This window comes from Pelobates fuscus, chromosome 7 (genome assembly GCF_036172605.1).
Source record: "Pelobates fuscus isolate aPelFus1 chromosome 7, aPelFus1.pri, whole genome shotgun sequence".
In the NCBI taxonomy this organism is placed as follows: Eukaryota; Metazoa; Chordata; class Amphibia; order Anura; family Pelobatidae; genus Pelobates; species Pelobates fuscus.
This window is the reverse complement of record NC_086323.1, coordinates 102,688,991-102,713,081: the sequence shown is the minus strand read 5'-3', so window position 1 is coordinate 102,713,081 and position 24,091 is coordinate 102,688,991. Positions and strand designations below refer to the sequence as shown.

General features: G+C 41.2%; 1 protein-coding gene across 1 annotated transcript; it reads right to left on the bottom strand.

Annotated features, from left to right (window-relative positions):
- Positions 1 to 13,990: 13,990 nt before the first annotated feature.
- MRPS25 (mitochondrial ribosomal protein S25) lies at positions 13,991 to 21,867 on the bottom strand. Its single transcript, XM_063427390.1, has 4 exons — positions 21,657 to 21,867; positions 20,022 to 20,128; positions 16,433 to 16,520; positions 13,991 to 14,492 (listed from the first exon to the last, which is right to left on the bottom strand). The coding sequence occupies exons 1-4, from the start codon at positions 21,788 to 21,790 to the stop codon at positions 14,300 to 14,302; spliced, it is 522 nt and encodes a 173-aa protein (XP_063283460.1). The 5' UTR covers positions 21,791 to 21,867; the 3' UTR covers positions 13,991 to 14,299.
- Between the last annotated feature and the right edge of the window lie 2,224 nt (positions 21,868 to 24,091).

Sequence of the window (24,091 nt, the reverse complement as noted above, 5' to 3'; positions counted from 1 at the left end):
TAATCTGATCTTTATTACATTTTAGAAACCACTTTAAAATATATGGTCTATTTTGTGACTAAAAATCACAAACGGCTCAGTGAGAAGTATTTGTAAGGCAGGTGCTCTGGGCAATTGCTGCCTCTTGACTTTAGCCCCACTGAGCTAACCAAACCAGGAAGTAAAAAACCAGGGGGTGTTACCAGGTTTCTATTGAAATCTGCACTTTTTTAAATGTAAAAAAAAGAGGACTCATTCTTCATACATAGAGCACTTCAGCAAACTAAATTCCTTTAGTGGTTAGGAGTGTTCCTTTGAGGGATATATGTGTTCAGTGCTGCCGACTGTAACTTGTCAATATCTGAATCAGACCCAGGCACCTCTTTAACCATAAAATGATACTCCAAGTCTTAAACCCCCGTCCTGGCCTTCTGTTAGTGGATCCTTTGAACAAGACTTTTTTTGACACAGCAGTTTATTGATGCTGTGATCGTCTGAACGTAGCACCGTTATAGTGCTTTGTATGGTAATGAATGTTTTAAATATATATATATATATACATTCCGTTGCCTTTTTTATATACAGTAAGCTATTTTTCAGACCATATGCAATGCAGCTTTCATTTGTTCTAAATCGATGAATGATAGATATATAATGTGATGTAATATATAACTTCTAACCCCATTAATAAACACTATTAAAGCAATGTTATCATACTAATGTAAAACCTTTTTTACAATTTTTTTAACAAGGTAGCTGTGAACCGATCCTTTCTGATTTTATTTACAATGAGACAGGAACTGCACATATAGAAAAAGTTTGATTGATGAGTAACACAATTTGTTTTTTGTGTGAACTCTCTGACTCATTCACTATGTCTCAAAGGGTTATCCCTATATTTGAACTCACACTGAACTGATGAATGTTTTTAGCAGCCCACTCCTGTCTCACAGGGGGGGGGGGGGGGAGAAAAGCATTTTTAAATTATTCTACACCGTACGTTGTTGATCATTGCAAAAAGTGAGTGTTTTATTTGCCAGACAGCCATTCCAGCTAAAATGTTGTCAATGGTCCGCGCCTGACAATGCACTGTTTAGCGAATAATCCTCTGTGAATGGTTTATTAAGCCAGTTTTTGAGTTTAGTTTTCAAGGCATTAAATATGGTTCAGTACTAGGTTACAGCAGATCATCTATTGGCAAAATGTTACATAACCATGTGTTTGTTTGAGCTTTAAATGATTTATTGTATATTTCTTTGTTCATGTAAGTGCCTATCCATGTACTGTTTTTTTTCCTTCCCAGCAGTATCAGGTTATTTTATTGTGTTGAAAAGACTAGAATCTCCTACCCTTATAAATGAGCTGAGGGTGGAGAAATGTATTGATCTTTATGCTATGTTCCTGTTTATGATATGAAAGCAATGAGGCACTCAGAGGGCAACGTGGAGTTTACGACACAAATGCCCTTTGTGTCTTTAAATGCAAGATGGTGTATAGATTGATCTCTCTTCCACTAAAAAGGTTTAATGTTATTCAAGTCCCACTGACTGTCTTTCATATTGTTATCCGTGGCTGAATCTGAATGTGAGGGACTTTTCATAGGGCAAGACGATTATACTACTTCTGCATTCTGTACTAAAGCTAGCATGTAATGTATTCATTTATTTTACATTGCAAGGGGTCTGAGAGCCCAGTTATTACTTATGGAGCTGGGATTTGATAGATAACTTGTTTCTGGAATTGTTCCTGAAATTGGTCATAGCATTTATTTGTTTTCAGATAAATGATACATAGGATTTACAGGCTAGAATATCACCCTAGCACACCCTGGGCACTTTGGCATCCCCGATGCATGTGACGTACATTTGCCATGCCTTAGGTCAGTCTGGGAGGTGTTGATCATATCATCTTTGAGTGCAGTGGCTGTTATCACTAAGCCTTGCTGGCCTGTTTTTGTTTGGGTCTCCTTTGGTGAACCTATAATTGTGTGTGTGATCTTTTTGTTAACGTTTTTCAATATTCATGCAGTTTAGAAACTCAAATGGTTAAAACATGCTGCACAAACGCACATTTGTGTTAGTTTACATCTAGAGTAATGCTGGTCTCCTGATTATTAATAACTTCTCGTACAGTTATGGTGCCATGAGTACACTTCCTTCTCCCACCGAAATTATTCAAACATTGCTAATGTTTTACTTATGATCTTTTGAGTGCATTTTCCTGACTCAAGAAGCTCTCTTGCCCTTGGCTGAGAGCGATCTGCTGATACTCTCGGCAATGAGCTAGCATGTACTGCCGCGCTTGGCTTAGGAGAGCTAATGGAAGCTCCTGCTAAGAGCTTTCAGTTCCCACTTTAAGCTACAGAGAGGCAGGAAGGAGTGCCCACCAGACTACTGGATAGAAGTCAAACTGTTACCAATCAATTTGATTACGTAAATGGGGGTGGGTTCCAGGGCACTCCTGGCACCGTAACCACTATAGCCAGTTTTAGCTCTGTGAAGGGAGCTTCTGGATGCAGATAGAGGTGCCTGGCAGATCCCAGGTAAGAAGTCAAACCACTGACAAACCGTTTAAATACTTACATTGGGCTGTCTGGCATCATAACGTCATGCTGTACTTGTAGTGGTTATGGTGCTTGTGGTGTTCTTTTAAGTCGTCCTCTATTTGGGGTCAATTCACTAACTGGGATGCCTGTTGATGCCTGACCAGATTTAGTTGGCTCTTGTGCTACGTTTTCACCTTTTGAGCTTCTGAATTGCCTGCATTTTGAAGGTATAAGATGATTGACAAAGCTGCATTGCAAATACTTGCTGTTTCCAGCATTCTGAAGAAATCAAATCTCTCCAGATGTTGTTTACCCTACAATTTAGCCTTTTTCAAATAAATTGGCAATTCTCAAAACCGGCCGGTGTTCAGCTCCCGTTCATTGAAAACTAATGCTCAATAGTAACTGATTGTGGCAGTTTCCTACAGCTCTAACTTGCTTGACAAAAAACTAACTTTAGGAGTTTGTCTACTAAACTCTCAATTGTAGCGAATTGCAATCCTGCAAAATGTAGGTGAAAATAGCTGATGTGGAAAAATTTTACAACTCTGCTATAGTCACAGTTTGGCTCCTCAGAGTGTAGTAAAGATATTAAACTCTTTCTTCATCACCGTGCCAGTCTCACTGCAGCTGGCTCTGCCAATATGGCTTCGATCAGGCATAGGCAACCTTCAGCACTCCAGATGTTTTGTACTACACCTCCCATGATGCTTTACCAGCATTATGGGACAAAATCTTCAGTGTGCGTCTCCTTGCAGGAACAATCCTATAAGACCTTAGTTCGGTGGTACACCACCCCAGTGAGGCTGTACCGAATGCGTAAAAACCCGACGGACCTGTGTTGGAGAGGCTGCAGACACAAGGGTACATATATACACATGTGGTGGGAATGTCTGGAGGCACAAACCTATTGGAAACAGATTGCTGCATTGCAGCAAGAAGTTTTTGACAGAGAGGTGAAACTAGACCCATGGGTGTTTCTGTTGTCCAGATCCATGGATGGTTGGACAAGAATGGAACAAAACCTTGTCCAAAAAATAAATCTGGCAGCTAGTAGAGCCCTAGCGCAGGTGTGGCTGCAGAGGGAGACCCCTACAATAGCGATGGTAAAACAAAAAATAAAAGATACTTTCCTAATGGATAAGCTGACGGCACAGGTCAGGGGGGCAATGAAGAAATTTGATAAAATCTGGAGCCCCTGGACGAATAGCACTGCAAGCGACTGAGACAGGCAGGTTGAATTAGGGCATCCAAACATACCTCTCGGGACATTTGAGAAAGGTGGTGAATTGTATTATCTTGACCTGGCCCGCAGGGAGGGATATTACAGACTCCTATGGGGGAAAGCGGCGAAAGGGAAGCACTTCCTCTATTTTTTCTTTTTCTTTCATCTCTTAGCTCCTTATTTTTATGGTCCGACCATACATAATGGAAATACAAGTGTATAACGATAGTCATGGGAACAATAGTACGCTCGTGTACTAAGCTCTGTCGTTTTATCCCTTTTCTTCTCTCTGCAGCACGTGTGCGGTAGTCATATATCATATGTTATCTGTTTACTGTTTTATATACTATTAAAAACCAGACGGGATATCCAAGCATACATAGAGTTGTGACCTACCTTAAAAATTAGAGACGTAAATACAACTAGCGGTCTCTGGTTACGGGATTTGTGTGACCTTGCCTGTTCACTAATTTTGCTACTGTAAAATGCCATGATCAGTGTACATGCTTGTTTATTCAGAATCCTATGTTGCTGTACGTATACTACTTGTGATGTCTTGTACTGGAATAAATAAAGAATTAAAGAAAAAAAAAAGCATTATGGGAGATGTAGTCCACACCATCTGGAGTGCCGAAGGTTGCCTATCCCTGGCTTAGATCATTAATCTTGTTGATCTCAGCCAATCCAATTATTTCACATAGGAAAGCATTGGGAGGCTATTGCGCATTGACGGTAAAACGCCATGCTACACCAATCAGTATCTCGTTGGAGAACGTTCAGCTTCTCCATGCAGGGTATGGAGACACTGAACACAGGTCCTGCACACCGTGCAGCACTGAGATTGGAAACACTTCTAGTGGCCGTCTGAGTGACGGCACCTAGAGCTGTTACTACATAGCAATGAGAACTTTTTTTTTTTTCCTTTTCTGTAAAGCCAGCGTTCACATTAAAATGCCTGCAAGGATAACCTATAGAAACCAGAACCACTATATTAAACTGTAATGGCTCTAGTGACCATAGTGTACCTTGAATTTGGAATTGGAATATCAGTTCACTACAATTCAGGGTTAAGTAAGGAAACGTTTCCTCTTGATATTTTTTTTTTCTCATGAAAGGATAGATATCATTTTTATTTTATTTTTTTCAATTATTATTAAACAGCCAAACTGAAAATACAAGCAAGATGTTCGGTCCACAGTCTAGCACATAAACCCCTATAATGCTTTGCAAGAATAAATGCACAGTGATACATCAATGCTGGAATGCATTTAACCTGCTGTTTTGGTTTCTGGTTACCGTATGTCAAATGTGCATGTGATTTCATCTGGCAGCGATTACTGGAACATTTTGTATAATGAAAAGTTCAATAAATAAAAAATAAAAAACCTCTGCCTGAGTGTGATGGGATCTTATTTGAGGGGAAACTAATGTTTTGGGTATTTCATCAAATAGAATGAGAGCAAATCTCAATGTGGAGCAGAATTGTAAACATGGTGCAATCGCCATGGAAATGAGGGAATTGCTCCACGACTACTAATTTGACACTCTTTCATAAATATCCTCTCTTGCATATTCTGAATACAGTACATGTTTCTCCCAAAGGCTGGAGATTTTGTATAGACCCCTGATTCTCCTCCATTCTAGCAGGATAGACAATTTAAAATGGCTGTCACCTCTAAGTTACCGTTCTTTTATTCTCTTCCTCTTTCAGAATCCGTTCTTCTTTTCGTCATTTGTTATCTATTTATTGTATTTTTTTAATGCTTGACAATCTTAACAAAGGGTGGAGCTTCTCTTAAGTCATTCCATTGTCTTCAATGTTTTCAAGAGAAAATAGATCGGAAATGACAAACAGATTCTGAAAATGGAAACTAGGAGAAGTTTGAGGTGAGAGCCACTTTACCAGCACAAAGTGAGTGATGCAGCACATTCACTAAACTTACAAAAGCACTAAAAACTGAGAGATCTCATTAAATCACCATTAAAGCTTTGTGTTGAAGAGATTCACTAACAGACTAATACTAGTTTGTGCTCTTTTGGTAAGAGTGGAGCTAAAATAGACTCACAATCATCAAATTACGAGGGGGATAGGGCAGCTCATCAAATTCTATATAACATTTACAGGAGAGATTAGCAATTGTATAGATTGAGAGAGATACTTAACCTGAAGATGGCTTCCTTCACCCATAAATGACGAATTTGGCATACCACAATTTGTGGTTTAAAGACTGCATGGGTGAGATGTTGTGGTTGCACTTGCAGCTGTGGCTATGCACACAGATTTAATCATGCATGCTGTATTTTTTAGTCTTTACTGAATAACTGTTCATCTACATTTGAAGTAATAGTATTATGAAGTAGTATAATAGTACAGTATATAGATGAAATTGTGTTCCTTATAAAGTGACTAGACAATGAAAACAGAGATCAAGATCAAACCCAAGTGTGTTTCTCTCTCTCTCTCCCCCCCCCCCTCTCCCCCAAAGTATAGAAATTTAAAAACCAAACATCAAGAATTAAAATATGTTTACTGAAATGAGTGGTGACTGTGTAAGTAAATGATTAGAAATAGGTAGACCTGTTAAATTGACACTAGGCACCCAGATCACTTCATCTCATTGACCATCTACCGCCCCCCCTCCCCCTCTGTCTGTTTTGCGCACATTATCAGAAGTGTTGATCCGAGTCAATCACAATACTTTCCCATTGGAAATCATTGGATTGGCTGAGACTGTGAAGGAGACAGATCAGGGGCAGAGCCAACACAAGCCAACTAACCCTGGCCAATTTAATGCATCTCTATGAGGAAAGCTCAGTGTCTCCATGCAGCGGGTGGAGACAATGAATGGCAGCACTGCCCCAGGAAGCACCTCTAGCAGTTATCGGAGGAGTGGCCAGTGAACATATGCCTAGGCTGTAATGTAAAACACTGCATTTACTACAAAAAGCCTGAAGGGAATGATTATACTCACCAGAATATATACAATAAGCTGTAGTTGTTCTGGTGACTAGACACTCACTAGAGGTGTTTGCTTCTGTTTCACAGAGTTTAACACTGGACCTCCTGCCTTTTCAAAATCTCTCATAGGAAAGCATTGAGTGTTGTACATGCGCATTAGGTTCTCCCTTGCAATGACTGAGGAGACAGAGTCACTGTTAAGGGACTTAGGCGTTGGAATAAGTGTTTGAATCCTTTCATTTCCACAGGGGGGACTGTGTGGGCAGAGGGTAACTCTAGTATTAGACTAAGAATTTTGCCCTGGTGCCTGTCTCTCTATCTCTGCATGCCGGGAGGAAGTGAACTGTAACTACTTCCTCCCAGGAATGAGGTTGCACAGGAAAATGACAAACTGGCAGGCCACCACGTGTCTCTGCTCACCGTCCGCACTTCCATTCCGGAAAGCCGCTGCCTACCCTCGCGCCCGCCCATTCCACAGAGCCGTTCATTCCAGAACCACTCATTGCCCTTCCCTAGACCATACAAATAAAGTGCTACAGCAATTAAATTAAATGTATTAAAATAAAGCTCCTGGGCCAGATGGCATTCACACATGGAACTTAGGGAGTATATTACAGAAATAGTAAAACAGTGTTTTAATCTTGCAGAATTATTTTCTTTCAGTAATCAGGGGACAGCACGTTTGCATCCCACATTCAAAGGGTTGCTTCAACCACCATCACCACTTAATTAAAAATAGAATTCATGTGTGTGGAAAAAAACAAAAACCCACAAACTAAATACTAAACTGGTCCTGCATTTGTGATAAAGTGGCTACACCAACCTTCTCAAAATACACCATTTCGAATAGAATCACCACACAGCCTAATACATTTACCACTTTATTTGATCAAATCTGTGACGAACTAAACCTAGTCACTGGTTCTTGGAGGGGCCTGCTTGCCAGCCTCTTGCCCACAGACTATGGACCCTGTAAACTGTGATATAAAAGTCTCAGTTTGTCTAGTTGAATTATATGGTTCGGTAACAGAGTAGCCGCACGAACCAGAGACCACCATGGAGCTTGCCAAGCTTAATTGATACAATTTCCACCGCAGGGGTCTAAGTGTTCGTCTGGGTGGCCGCAATTCCTATGGACGACCACGAGGTGGCGTCCATCTTGTTCGCATGGACCAAAACCGCGAATAGGGGGACTTAGCCACGAATGCCCTGGAACTATTTTCGCCATGAAAACTTTGCGGTTCCCGGTCGGTTCCCAAGCGGCACTTAACCGCGATTCTATGGAACTATTTTCGGAAATGGGAACATGCGGTTGGTCAGATGAATGACTTCCAGGAAATTCCTGAACCCCTGAACTGATCTGGGTGATTTTTGGATATGTTGGTCACCCAAATCAGGGCTATCAGGGGATGTAAAATTTGTGTGCTTGGGGATAATCGGATTAGAATTAGTACAGTTACTGATCCAATTATCTCCCAGGCAGTGGGGAGGGATTGTGTGCTGTGTGTGGGAGTGTCGTGCCTTGTAACCTTATTGTTATTGGTCTGTGAAGTTGCAAATCAGTCCACCACAAGGTCCCTGTGGGTGTACCCCTTCCATGGGGATTGTCATATAAGGCCAAGTGTGGCTCCCATTAAAGAGAGATTTGTTTACCCCTTCATAAAGTCTTGGCTGATATTTGGGGGATTGCTATATTTTTATTATTATTGTCATTTATATAGCACCAACAGATTCCGTAGCGCTTATCAATATTATGAGAGGCAGGATTTAACTATAAATAGGACAATTACAAAAAACAGGAACGATAGGTTGAAGAGGACCCTGCTCAAACAAGCTTACAGTCTATAGGAGGTGAGGTGTAAAACACAATAGGACAGGAAATAGTAACCAAATAAGGTGGGAGTTAGGCAAAGCTGGAGGAGGGAGTAGAGTGCTGCCCTTTAGGAGAGAGCAAGAGACAGGTATGTAAGGTAGAGGTTACTCTGGGAGTATCACAATACGCCCCTGAGTATAATCACTAGCTCTTCTAAGAGCTGTTCCTGCTAAGCTCTCTGGACTAGGAGACGTCTACCCACTGGAAGCTGGATCCTGATCTTGGGCCCAGGGTGGGTGGAGGACAGTGAGACCACAACCAAGCTGCAGCGGTTCGTGGGGTTTACGGTGGTTATGGTGCTCGCAAGTACGAGGAAGCAGCGATTGACGGAGCTACCCGGTCGGGGTGCCAAGCAGTCAGTCACAAAATCCTACTGCCAACCAGCTACAGTGTACTCACTATAGGTTTATTGTATATACCCTATATCTCTGATATATTCTAAAAGTATGGTAAGATTACTATCTAGGCATGTTTTCAGCACTCCACTTGTATCACAAGGAGCCTGCACAATTCCTTCTGCATCTCAGAGGGGTACAGCAATATCATGCAAATACAGAAAAGGCTAGGACCAAGAACCCTTCGATAAGCTGTTCAGGGATAAAGGGCACCAATACAATGTAAAAAGAAACGCTCAAAGTTTTTGCAGAATTCTGAACCATAATCCTGCCTCTTTAGCTAAAGGGATGTGGTTACAGAGGCCGGCTTATCGTGCAGCTTTCTGCAAAACATTTATTTTATGCAAAAACAATAAAGATTTGAGCATGCATAAAAAAAAAAAAATATATATATTTTTTTTACATGTCTGGATGTATGTTTTTGAAAACCAGAATTATTAAGTATATGTATATAATATATAAAAAGGAAACTTCTTGGTCCAAACACAAACCAGTCTGTCATTTTGTAATTAAGGAGGATTTGTCCACTCATTTTGTGGATAAATTGTAAAGTGGTTTTAATTGGGGGTTTATACCGTCTTTTGGATCAACAGTAGAAACGGATAGGGGTGGAAGACTGAATTTGAATTGCGTCGCTTATTCAATTTATATTATTTGGCTGGACAAGTGTTCTTTAAAACAAAAAGTCACAGCAAGGCTGGCTGTAGTTATACCTTGTTGCAGATTTGAATGCCAATTTAATCTGGGGGCATTCATTCCACTGATAATCCTGACAGTCACTTGTACATCACAATTATGCAAATTTAGTTGCAATTCGACTGTTAATACATTGCAGAGTCAACCAAGGTATCTGGAGATTCTGCTGATGTCAACAGCAGCCAAATGGAAGCACAACTTCTGTTGAAATAACCATCCGAAAAGGTCTTATGAATTGCTGAATGGGTTACATTCACTGAAAGAGACACACCACTGTCCAAAACGAAAATCAAAATCACCGTTTAGAAGATGTACCCCAAATTAAGACATCCATGTATTTATTTATGCATTTTCTTTCCCAGTGGAAGGGGAAATAGGACTAAAACAGCTTGCAAAAGCTGCAGATATGTTGTATGTTCTATTGCAAGTCTTCCCCAGCCCAGGCTCTCTGTGACTGTCCAAAGAATTTGCAATGCAGCTCAATGAGAGAAGTATTTGCAAGGCAGACGCTCTGATCAATTTGTGTCTCTTGAGTTCAGATCTACTGAGCTAAACAACCAGGAAGTAACAGGGCTGGGGGGAGGAGACACACTATGCACACAAAGCATTTCAGCAAGTTAAAGTGCTTTAATGGTCCACAGTGTCCCTTAAGACCAGTCAAACTGTTACAACCGAACCAGCATCTAATCAGCTCTTAGTGAATAGATTCCCAAGTGTAAGGGTGCTGTATAACTCTTTTTGGTAAAAGAAGCTGAAGAGTTAAGTTAGCCAGAGTGGTTAAATAAAGAACTGCCCTAGATACTGTGTCTATAAGTTTCCCTCTGATCTGCTTCCGATTCCAGAACCCCTCTGCACAGACTTAATCACTGAAAAGCAGAGACTGAAATGTAAATGAACTGGTAATTACCGCTCATCTGCAGATCAAAAGGACTCAAAAAGAAGGAAATGTCTTCTGATCAAAAGCCAGTGGAGAATTAAAATGAGCGTCAAATCATAGAGGATTACGACAACACCTATGATTTTATCAGCACAGCGTTTGTGACATGTCAGCGGGAGCGAAGAACGGATGGCACACGAAAAACGTCCTTAATTATATTTATTGGAATGAAGAGGAAAGAGTCGCTCATCATCCTGCAGAGACATGAAGTATGGGAGCAGGTGATAGCACACCTTAATTCTTCAAAATCTGAGATCTTTTAACAACTGTGTATAGAGAGGATTGGGGAATATCCCAACTGAGACAGAATTGGGCATTCCATATAACACTTTAATTATAGTGCAAAGAGCCCCAACCTGCATATCTATTTAACCAATTTTTTCATCTGAAACATTTCCCAGAATCACCAGCTGCATTATGATGAAGAATCTGCAATGTAAACAGACCTGAAATAACCCAAGTAAAATAGCCCAAATTGGCCTATCTTGCAAATTGGGTCATTTGCAACAAGGGGCGGTTATTCTGCTTCAAATGGGACATTAATCTGACAAGGTTTCAAATCCAAATTTTGAAATAATCACATATCTAATTGACCACTATAATGTCCCCAGAAAATGGACGTGTTAAGGGGATGCAGCACAACACAATTTAAAAAAAAAGATAAAAAAATTTAAACTCAGAGCTCTAGTCATCGCTGTAAATAGACAATGGTTTGGGTATGTATGTTAAAAAATACATACAAAAATATATGTACAAAGAAATGCTTTGGCAGAGATTGGTGAAAGTGCAGAACACAATATGCAAATGTTTAGCTTTAAACACTTACTCCACTTACTCCTCGACTTATAATTGCTAAATATTGCCTGGAATTCTAGATATGATATATTCACAAAATCAAAACAAAATCAGTCTATTCTAGGTGAAGAAAACAAAACTGCAAAATGTTGGCATGAAACACTTTGATACAACATATATATTTCCTTTAATTTCAGGGTGTAGCTCCACCTACAGCTGCTTATCAACCAGCCAGACAAAATCTGTTTCCTGGCTTGCTATATCAGTTTTATGCAAGCCTTGGATACCATGTCCAGACTGTGCACACACACCTTGTGGTGAGAGCGCTCTAGTCCCAGAAGAGAGAACCAAACTGCAGACTGCACATTTACGACCATCATCACTGCCAAGAACACCATGATAAAAACTGTGGGAGGTCTACTATTAATTTACAGAGCAGTTCCAATCAATCATTCTGTATAAGAAGTGGATTAGCTCTTGTAGATACAATATCTATACCAGAACACCTGTGTGTTTTTATCTTCATATAGTTTTCTTTACGCAACAGATTTAGGCTTTAGTATAGCTGTGCATGAGACTGCATCACACAGAGTCATACACGACAATGAAAGGGGAGGAAAACCTCTCCCAAAACAAAAGATAATCAGCTTGGAAGCTGTAGCCTTTATTAAACTTTTCAATTAGTTTCCTTTATGTCTAATTGTAAACTACTTGCATCTCCAGTTCTATATAGCTCAGAAATACATTCTGGAATTTGTTGAATATGGCTAGCACACCTACTAAGAAAATAAATAAGCAATAACTGGATGATCAGCACAGGCTGAAAAACCTCAGCCACTTTCTGGTCTCAACAGAATGTGCGTATATTTTTAATATTGATCTTTTTATTGGTAGAACGTTCCTCATTTCATATAGGTCAGAGTGACTTCTGTCTGACTACAGAGCTATAGGCAATGTTTTCCAAACATTACATGGACATTGTAAGCGCTGTTACAAATACAGCTCATTGCAGTGGATATGGTGCAAAGAGTCTTTGCGTGCTGTCCTTCCCATTCAATTTGTGGAGGTCTGACAAACAGTGGGCTCTTCCAGCATCCAAGGCCCTAGCCTTCCTCTAATTTTCAATTCTGCATTTCTTGTAGAAGGTTTGGCAAGTCGTCCCATGCACTCACAGTTAATCATTGACATTCAGTATTGAATAGATTTATTCAATAATTAAATGTCTGCATTATCTCAGGAGTCAGTTTTATAAAAGCTGTCGGATTTGGACTGCTTGCACTACACCTACTGCAATAAACATTTATTGGTACTGGTGTTTGTCCCTTTAAATTATATGCGCTCAAATACTCTCCTATACAAAATTCGCTGAAGTTTCTGTACGTGCACATTCCGCTCTTATTTGCCTACATTTATTTCCCAGCCGTTGTTGTTGCTGCTACACTGAGTACATTACAACATCTTACGTTCCGGCTTCATGTTGCTATTTATTACTACCAGTGGCTTGCACTAAAGTGAGGATAGCTGGGAATTTAAAGTGAATTTTAAAATGCTGGCCATAATAGAAATAATCTCAAAGTCAATTGTGTTTCTAGTTTGGCTATTTTGGTTTGATATTTAAAATTCATTTTGAATCCATAGCAGTTCTGAATAACCCGATTTATTTAATGTTCTTATCACAGCCTACACAGCATGTATGGAACATGCCTGGGTTGTTCCATCTACTGAAAATCTTACAATCGCGAACAAATATTTATTGTTCCCTGTCCATTGATTGTACCTCCAGGTACAATTCAGCAAAGAGTTTTGCCCTTGAAGTGTGAAATGGAAATCTAAGGATTCTGATAATGGTTTCCCCAACTTGATTAAGCTAATCCTGTAGAGGCTCATTTTCTCTCCTGTTGGACTTTACCGCTGAAAGAACCATTTGAGCCTCTTTAGACAGGCCTGTCTTTCTAGTAAGATGAACCAGCACAATAAATAATGTAGTCAAGTTGTCAAATAGTTTGCAAAGCACACTGTAGTGTTTATAGTGCGTGGACTGGTGCTTTAATACTCAGACACCCATGTACTGAATTTATTTTCTCTTAGATTGCAAGTCCGAATACAAGTGGTTTTTAGGTAAGGTAGTTGAGTTTTCATAAACCATCAACCATCATAAACTGGAATCTTACTGAGTGCCAGAGGCATATCAACTCCAGGACTGTAATAGGTTGAATGTAGCCCTTAAATTGGGTTTGTTCTTTTTAAATAAGTGCCAGCATCCATCTGGCAATACAATGTGATAAACAAAGTTGTCTAGAAGTAGCATATTTCGCTAATAAGGCGTCATGTAGATAGGACATTGATAAGCTGCTTGAAGAAGCCTCACTAAACTGTATTTCCATTTATATTGTGGATATTATTTTGGTCTCCGTTATAACCCAAAAAATGAATATGATTCAAAGTCCCATTGTGTCACCGGGAAGATTACGTGGGCTAGATATGACATACTTTACTCTCTCGCATATTTAACCCCTCAGAGAAGGCTGGTGTGTGTATATGGGTCAGGAAACTTTTGGGATCTGAATAAAAACAAACAATAACCACAATATAACAATCCGTACAATTTAATTTAAATAAACGTTACAAAAACATTTTGAGAAAAGAAAAAATAGTCATTGTGTATTCCCATACCATAGATTTGCCCAAAAGGCTCTGGGTTTCTTTGGCAGTTTGTTGCTGGGCTGGTTTTGGCCAGTACGGGGAATACTGTACACTTCAATGATAAATCTGACCAACCTGCAAGTGGCTCCAACAAGTTTCTGTACGCTGTGAAAGAGGAAGGGAATTCCCAGGTAAGTCCTTGAAGTCACAAGTCCTTTACTGGTCTGTGACCAGTGCAGTTAAATTTGAGGCTCACACTTCTGTGCCTTCTTTTAGTTTGGCTTTGTACTTCCCAGTCATTTCCTTTGGCAATGGGACAAATCCAGGACACTGAACCTGCCCCTCCACCTCACACATGCACTCTCGAAGGTGGTACTTCCGTGGCCCAAAGTTGGCTGGATTAGACTTGCGCATCTTTGCCTGTTCCTCTTCTTTCAAAGTCTCTCTGAGAGGGAGAGAAAAACACCATGATTAATCTGGCTCCATCGTCTTTGCAATATCTCTAATAGAGATTGTTCATGAAATTCATTACACAAAAAACTGCACAAAAAAAAGGTTAAAAAGACTGCATTATGTCTGTATTAACTATCTGCGTTAGAGGAAAGACAGACAAGGCACAATAGTAAGGCAGCCAGTTATTTGGAGATATTTGTGTGTTTCTCGGTAGTGAAAATTCTCTAGAAAATTTCTCTTAAAAGGGAAGCTGGGTAACTCGGTGCTCGTAACCAGAACAAGTTTTTGTCTCCCCATCAGCCATAAAAACATACAGCTGATTTGTGACATACCTCTGCGGGGGGAGGGCTTCACTGTTTCTGACCTAGACAATTCTTTAAATCGAACATTCTGGGTACCATAAATACTTCAGATTAATAATCTAGTTAAAGTGCCAGATCCCTGTCCATGCAGCTTTATGTTTGTCAAACTTCCATAGCAAGGCAATAATGTGAAGCTCCGTTCTGTTTTAAAAGGAACCTGGTGTGACTCACCTCACCCTATGCTTCAGTACCACATTATCATTACAGAGGCAAACCTCCATGACGCGGTCACGCTGCCTTCATTGCCAACATCTGAACTAAGTGATGCCAGTCGTTCTGTTCCTATACTCCCCAGCCAGCACTAGCAGCGTCACATGGAGAGCAGGGGGATTCTGCTCTCACTTATCAATCAATTCTTCAGTCTGTGCCGAAGAACTGATTGACAGGTGGGAGAGTTATTTTTAAATAAGATTTTCTCTTAATCTATACATTTTCTAGATAGGATTTCATGTTCTTTAAAAAAGGGCAAAATAAGTTTTGGGCATGACAGGAGCCCTTTAAGGCTGTCAAAAAGTTACAACAATCCAGTATGCAGTGTGCACAAATACTGGTCCTGGGAGTGAGTCCAAAGTCTGTACTTGTCTCACTAATGTATTGTAAAGTTGTTTTAATGCATGGTGTCCCTTTAATGCTTTTCAGTTACACGTGTCCCATGAGGGATAGAAGGATTCTACCACAATAACACAAAATGTAAATGATGAGAATTCTCAATGTGTCAGTTTCGCTTAAATAAAACTAAAAACAGACCATTCAGTATATGGTATGTAGCATATGAGCAACTAGCGACCCAGCATATGTGTGCATTATTGGCGAGTTGAATGTTCGTCTGCTTGACTTGTTGATTTCCCTAACTTCGACTTTAAACTAGAATTTCAAGCAAATGAGGCAGGTACCTTCCCAGGTTGCAGAGTATAAGAGACAATACACACTCACTATGGGAATACTCCCCCCGGGGTCCTCCAAACCAGGAGGGCCAACTCAAAATTAATCCAACTGGTATGCCTACATACATCAGGGCACACTCAGTGTTTTTTTATTAACAGGCAGTCTTTTATTTGGAGTTCAGAGGAAAAAGGATGTTTTGGCACTAGTGTTGACAAAGGCACAGTATAAAAGACTGCCTGTTAATAAGAAACCATTGGGTATGTCCAGACATATGCATTTATTCCGGCAAATAAGGACATTTATAAAAATGTGTTGGTTTTTTTTGTGCAATTAATATTTTTGTACATTCAAGGCTGCAAGGATAGGAAAGTTACATCTAAAGCAACAAGCTGAATTGATTTGCCTTAGATGTCTGGAATGTAAACCTACTCTAGACTGACACCTACAGGTTACAAAACAGAAGTATGCATGGGTTGCTGAAACATACAAATGTTTTCTGGATTACATTTAGCCCATTATTAATTGATTGCACATAAATGAGAAAAATACAGCCAGACATGATAAGGACCTGAGCACCCCATTGGCACTTATAGCTCAAATATTTTCATATGCCAACTACATAATCAAAAGACAAACACAAGTACAGAGCTTGCTGGTTAAATCCATCATTACAGTGTTATCTTACTCAGTCTTTCCCAATATTTTCTTAATGTGCTGCAAAATTTCTGTGTTGGTTTTCTCTTCAACATCAACCAAAACTTGCTCTCCACTGTCTGTAGAAAGAAGACGCCGTTATTAACACACACTTTGGCTAACACCTACGTTGCTTTAATTAAAGAAACTAAAAACAAACAATCAGCTGTATTTTATACATACATTTAAATTGATATTATAGGTATCAAAACCGCTTTAGCATTCAGGGTGCGGAGCCAGCAGCCATACTGACTGGACGTGTGTTGATGGTGCTCTGAACCAGCTGAATGATACCTGATATTACTACCCAATTTTCCAGCGATACTTCCCCCAAAGGGTGAGGATCTCCTACCTCATATGATGGGACGCAAAAACAAGAAATATAGGGCAGATAAGCTTCCAACAACCGCTGATATTACCGATCTTTTATGGAGACCGCAGAATCCCACAAGGCCTGACATGGTGCCTCTCTCCGACAGCCCTCCAGGTCGTCCAGTGAGTCACCCCTTGTCGAAATGCGGGAGCAGGAGACACCTATTGCAAAGCGAGAGCCACCTTACCACTTCGAGAAACACGCACTAACCTTCTACCCAGATCTGTCCAGAGCCACAAAGGACTGGCGGAGGTCCATGCGACCCTTAACTGCCGAGCTAATAAAGCACCGGATACCCTACAGATGGGGCTCTCCCAGAGGTCTGCTGGTTCCCCGCGATACTGGGACTTTAAAAATTACTGATGCCTCTGAAGTGGCCAGAACGCTGCAGACACTGGGGCTGTCTACACACACCGGAGAACAACAGCAGCCAGAACCATCCTCGCGGCATACAGCCTGGGATCCTGCCAGGGTCCGTCCATTCGTGCCGGCCGCCAACCGGGAAAATCCAGCATCCACTGCAGTGGCTTGAACGCCCCAGCCGCGCATATACCTACAACAAGCAAAACCTCCTCTCGTTTATTATTGTTTAGTTTTATTTGCTTTGTTGTTTAATTCTATATTACTGTTGGCATGACAACTATTAGCTGAGTGCTTATTGCAGCACGCCACACACCATTTCTATTTGCTGGTATACAGGGATTAATCCCCCATACTCTATCCCCTCACCCCACACTCTCTAGCCCTGTTATATGCCATTGTAAAATCAGTGGGTATCAGCCTCTTGTCCCACTAAGTGGGTTCACTCTCAGCCTATGTCCATACTACGACAAGGGACACCACGCTTGCCCACCCTTCTGTAATATTTGAACCACCTAGTGATCTCTTGTGGGGAACGGTTGGCACAGTTTTACAGTATATATCTTGTTACTACTTTTATAAAATTTAGTAAAAACATAATCCTCATCCTCAAACTGCTACTGCTGTGGCTAGGCACAAATGTATTGTGATGTCTTAAACCTGGTTTCTTATTTTTCTCTACATTGAGCTCTACCTGTATAATTTTGTGGATTAAGAATAAAAAATGATTGACAAAAAAAAAAAAGAGCTTTAACTTAATCAAGCAGTTTGGATGCATAGCTAATGCCCCATGCAGTTTCACTGCTCAATTCTCAGTCATTTAGACGTTTAAATCACTTATTTCTGTTTATGCAGCCCTAGCCACACCTCCCCTTTTGGTGACCAACAAAGCCTGCATAAAAAAAAACCATTAAATCAGATGTTACCTTGCTTTAGAAATTTTATTTTTCAACTTCCCTGTATATTGCTCTGTAATACTGACGGATCTTTGAGGCTATTAACAGAGCAGGAGATAAGACATTCTAGATTAAACAGACTGTGCAATACAGGAACCTAAAATATCTAGTGTTTGGGAAGGCTATGCAAGTCACCTGCAATGAGGTGTGACTGGACAGTATAAACAAAGTGAATTAACTCCTAAATGGCAGAGAATTAAGCAGTAAGAATGCAGGGGCAAGATACTCATGCCAACTATTGGAATTTCACTGAAATTCCAACCCAGTAAAAAGATATTTTACACACTCACTATAGTTTGTTGCTGAGTATTTCCTTAGAACGAATTAAGCCTAATTATATTCTTTCAGATCTTCTTTCTTTTATCTATTTTATTATTTTGGCTAATATCCTCTTCGTTAAATTTAGCATATATATGCCAATTTCAAATAGAGGCATATTCTCTGGAAATAAGGATGTTATGTCCATTATTATTTTGTACAGAATAGGATCTCTAGAACAGATATTTACTTTCCCACATAGATCCTAGAATGTGTAGGATTTTTGCACAGTTAGCATTCTGTTTTGATCACTGCACAACGGTTAATTACCATACAGATTTGCACTATTATTTCCCTGTATATGTTTTTCTTTCTATGTATATATACGCTGAATTTAAAGTGATACTGCAACAATATCAGGACTAGACGACCCTTGTTATAGGGTAGGTATCCATTATTATCACTGTATGCTCCACTCATATAGGTGAACTGCCTCTGGATTTTCTACCTTTCTTTTATTCTACTATTGCCTTTGATTAGTAATACCCCACATGTATATATTTGTATATTTGCCAGGTTTGGGGCAATTTATAGGGTGACATTAAAGATGTGTCCTATTTCGAACCTTTCCTTAAAGGGACACTCCAGACCCCTAAAGCATTTCAGCAACCTGAAGTGCTTTATGTGTGACCAGTGTGTCTTTTTTTAGTTTATTTTTTATTTTACAAAAAGTGCATATTTCGATAGAAACGGTCACTTTTATAAATTAACCTTGTTATACTTCCCCTGACTGACAAACAGACAGTTTTAATACTTCTAAACTTAAAGGGGAGACATTTGCTCAGTGCACCTCCCTGGCAAAAGCTTCTCATTCCACTGTATTGGGGCATCTGTAAACAGCCACAGAAGGTATGAGCTGGAGAAGAAGGGGAGGGCTTGCAAAGACTTCAGACAAGAGAACTGCAGCTTTTGCAAGCTATTTTAGATATATCCCCAATGTAAAAATGCATAATTAAAAAAAAATCTTCCTAATTTGGGCAACCATTTCATCTCTTTGAATGGTTATAATGTCTGGAGACCCCAGGCACTGTCCCTCCATTCAGTGTTAAACCATTTTAGTGCAGATTATTGCTAAATAAGTGTCCCTGGCCACCCACAGTCTGCCTCTCCTGGAGGTGTCGCGAAGGCAGAAGTTAAATACTTCCTTGCAGGGATACCCTTCATATAGTTAGTTGATGCTCTCAACCAATCAAAGCTTCCCATTGCTGCTTAGGCCGATACTTAACGTTAGCAAATACAGCACAGAGGGGAGGGGCTGCTGAGAACTCTCATTTAGCATTAAAACTATAAAAACTTTAATGCTGAATTAAATTATGGCAGTAGGGGATTCTAAAACACTAGCAGCTGTTCAATTAAATGAAGCAGATACAGTGCTTAGTGTCCCTTTAAGAGCATTTAAACCGACTCTGTATCTGGTAAGGAGCCAGTCCTTAAGTACATTAATGACAGCACTGTACCTCCTACGAATCTGTCAAAAAGGGTTAGCCACCTTTGTGTTTAAATTCAAGTTATTACTTTGTTTCTTTTATTGAAAATTTAATTTAAGCAAATACAATCTGATATTTCATGCTTACCTAAATAAAATTTTAGAAAAGGTGATGGAGTCATGTTTTTAAACATTACAACCTGCACCCATGGATTCTTGTATTGGATTTGTGGAATGTTGAAGAACACAAACTTCCTGCAAATAGAAAGAGATTTATTTAACTGGAGCCTTCTCCTGTCACTCACACTCAGCTGGAGCCTTCTCTTGACACACACACTCAGCTGGAGCCTTCTCGGCACTCACACTCCCTTGTAGTCCTTTCTCCTGTCACTCACGCTCACCTGAAGCCTTCTCCTGACACTCAGCTGGAGCCTTCTCTTGTCACTCACACTCCCTTGTTGAGCCTTCTCCTGTCACTCACGCTCACCTGAAGCCTTCTCCTAACACTCACCTGGAGCCTTCTCTTGTCACCCACACTCCCTTGCAGTCCTTACTCTTGTCACTCAGACTCACCTGGAGCCTTCTCTCATCACTCACACTCCCTTGTAGTCCTCTCTCCTGTCACTCACACTCCCTTGTAGTCCTTTCTCCTGTCACTCACACTCCCTTGTAGTCCTTTCTCCTGTCACTCACACTCCCTTGTAGTCCTTTCTCCTGTCTCTCTCACGCCCTTGTAGTCCTTTCTCCTGTCACTCACAATCCCTTGTAGTCCTTTCTACTGTCACTCACACTCCCTTGTAGTCCTTTCTCCTGTCACTCACACTCCCTTGTAGTCCTTTCTCCTGTCACTCACACTCCCTTGTTGTCCTTTCTCCTGTCACTCACACTCCCTTGTTGTCCTTTCTCCGGTCACTCACACTCCCTTGTTGTCCTTTCTCCTGTCACTCACACTCCCTTGTTGTCCTTTCTCCGGTCACTCACACTCCCTTGTTGTCCTTTCTCCGGTCACTCACACTCCCTTGTTGTCCTTTCTCCTGTCACTCACACTCCCTTGTTGTCCTTTCTCCTGTCACTCACACTCCCTTGTTGTCCTTTCTCCTGTCACTCACCATCACCAGAAGCCTTCTCCTGACACTCACCTGGAGCCTTCTCTTGTCACCCACACTCCCTTGCAGTCCTTACTCTTGTCACTCAGACTCACCTGGAGCCTTCTCTCATCACTCACACTCCCTTGTAATCCTTTCTCCTGTCACTCACACTCCCTTGTAGTCCTTTCTCCTGTCACTCACACTCCCTTGTTGTCCTTTCTCCTGTCACTCACACTCCCTTGTTGTCCTTTCTCCGGTCACTCACACTCCCTTGTTGTCCTTTCTCCTGTCACTCACACTCCCTTGTTGTCCTTTCTCCTGTCACTCACACTCCCTTGTTGTCCTTTCTCCTGTCACTCACACTCCCTTGTTGTCCTTTCTCCTGTCACTCACCATCACCAGAAGCCTTCTCCTGACACTCACCTGGAGCCTTCTCTTGTCACCCACACTCCCTTGCAGTCCTTACTCTTGTCACTCAGACTCACCTGGAGCCTTCTCTCATCACTCACACTCCCTTGTAATCCTTTCTCCTGTCACTCACACTCACCTGGAGCCTTCTCCTGTCACTCACACTCCCTTGTAGTCCTTTCTCCTGTCACTCACCTGGCGCCTTCTCCTGTCACTCACACTCACCTGGCGCCTTCTTTTGTCACTCACACTCCCTTGCAGTCCTTACTCCTGTCACTCACACTCACCTGGCGCCCTCCCCTAGCTCTCCGTGCGTGTTATAATTCACGGTCATGACCTTCACGTTGGTCTTGAACACGATGTCTCCGCTCTGTAAATACTGCAGCGTCCTGCGAATCGGGAACCGGCCCTTCATCGGCATGGCTGCGGCGGGGTCAACCAAAGGAGAGCACAGCCGCACGGCACGACGGGACCAAATACGTCATAACCAGGATGAGGCAGGGTTTAGTCGCGTGGCTTGCCGGGAGTTGTAGTGTTTCCCCCACATACCCCTGGCTTAGAACAAGCTTTGACAGTGTTCTATCCTCAGCTCATTGTAGACACTGGCATTGCAGGAACATAATGGCATTTGTATGAAATAGGGTAATACAATTACTACCTGGAGAACCAAGACAATGTCTTTATATCCCAAGAACCTTATTATTATTTGTAAAGCTTTACCAGTTTATTATTGGGGTAAATCAACGTCTATGAGTCCCATGTGCAGGTCATTGCTGATGATCCAAAGGAAACAAAACACATTTCAAACAGTGACAGCACAATTTACAGTCAGTCGCAAATAGGGACTGGGCACAAGTGTGCAAATGTTGAGTAATGAGCTTTTGTGAGACAAAATTTTATATATACAAATATATCCCAAAGAAAAGTGCTACCATGAATTCTGTGAGGACAGAAAAACAAAAGGAAGAAGATTCATGGTTAAAATGATCTATATTTAATATATAAATATCAAATTGTATTTATTTATTTTGATTTTCCAAATCTTTCTTCCTCACTTGATTTGGGAATCAAATGATGAAAGATGCAACAATCTGTGTACTGTAAAATATACATTTTGCGGTACATGCATTGGCACCTTTTCGCAGCCTTTGGGGGAGACTGGTTTGTTTTCTTAACATTTTTTTTTGTTATCGAAAAATCAGTTACACTGCCACATGTCCAAAATTTTTTTTTTTTTTTAAGTTTTGGATGGAGTGGTTTGGAAGAATCCATTTCTTACAAAATTCTGGCTAGAACTCATCTCACGGGCTGGGCCCTCTTCACCTTTTGTATTGGTCTGTATATATTGTACGTTCTCCCCTAATTGTACAACCCTGCAGAATATGTTGGCTCTGGATAAATGCCAGTAAAATAAATTTTAAAAATGCAGACTCAAACCCCAACAAGGATATTTTCTGCCAGATAGAGACAGACACTTTCTATGCAATATTTCATGTGTCTTTGTTTTTCCATACTGCCTCCCCCGTTTCCCTAACTTTTTTCCTGCCAGAGGGTGACCATTGTGGAATCCAGGGATCCAGCTGTTTAGTACTGCAGTTCCCTTCCCTCCTGCACAGATTCCAACGGAGTGCTAATGTGGTGGAATCTCGGTAAAAATAAATTTAGTAGGCCGAGATTACCACGTGGCATGTGTACGTGCATATGCTGACGTATCGATCAGTTGGTTGCACGAGGCAAGATACGATCAGTAGTGTACGGAGCATGTGCAAGAATACAGGATATAGTATTCCCCCTCCTCCATTGTGCTGGACAAGCCATGCGGTCAAACAGGAAGTTAATTCTTATTTGTGTTGATTGGTTAAGAGAATGTGCGGGTGGAGCTTAATATGGGAGGAGTTATATGCCTATATAAGGAGCCTGCACTATTGTCCGGGGCTCAGAACTTGCTGTATTTTGGTGACATTAGTCCCTCTGAGTCCCGATCGGTGATCCAATAAAGAATCTCTTCCTTCCTGAAGAAACCTGTGTCCATCTCTCTGTGCTTGGCTTCCGTCAGTTTCTCCGGTATCATTTGGTGCATTGGCCGGGAAGCTCATCGTTCAACGGTAGCTGAGAGGCAGAGGCGTGAGACGGTCTATCTTTGCCCACGTTCTCTACGGCTGCACCCCTGAACTTCTGCGTGGACCTCCCTTCGTCTCGGCGCCACTGGGCCGTTGTCCAGGAGATCATCGGCCTCTACGTGAGAAGTGCTGGGGTGTCCCCGTCGATGAGTGTGAACTCAGGTTCAGGAACGAGGAGGTAAGACAACTGCTGTTTTAGACGGCAGGACCCACTAGGGGTATACCGATTGTGCGGTAGGCCCAAAGGGGTTTTGAATCTGTGTATCTGCCCCCTCTGTCGGAGGGAAGGAGCGAAGGCGCACCGCTCGATCGAACGCTCTTTAGTCAGACCGTTTGATTTGGTTAGTCAGGCGGGGTTCTGGTGTAAATAGCCCTAGCCGGACACCGGTGTCTTGTCTAGACTAGCGTTCTAGGGTGTATATTACGTTCGCTAGGTCGGAGGGACCGGGAGACTAAGCGGCGCCTGTGTAAATTCGGTTCGCTAGTTCTCATCCTATCTGGGCTAAGTGGGAAGGCGTGTAAATTTGGAACCCACTAGACTTTTGATAGTGCGACTAAGAGGCGCCTGTGTAAATTCGGTTCTCTAGCTCGCTATATATGTG

Bases quoted from the DNA above. Each gene is read 5' to 3' on its own strand.
- MRPS25 (XM_063427390.1), bottom strand. From the start codon at position 21,790: ATGCCGATGAAGGGCCGGTTCCCGATTCGCAGGACGCTGCAGTATTTA. The intron at 20,129-21,656 runs GTGAGTGTGAGT...TTCTATTTGCAG, and splicing joins GAGCTAGGGGAGGGCGCCAG to GAAGTTTGTGTTCTTCAACA. The intron at 14,493-16,432 runs GTAAGATAACAC...TCTCCCTCTCAG, and splicing joins AAAATATTGGGAAAGACTGA to AGAGACTTTGAAAGAAGAGG.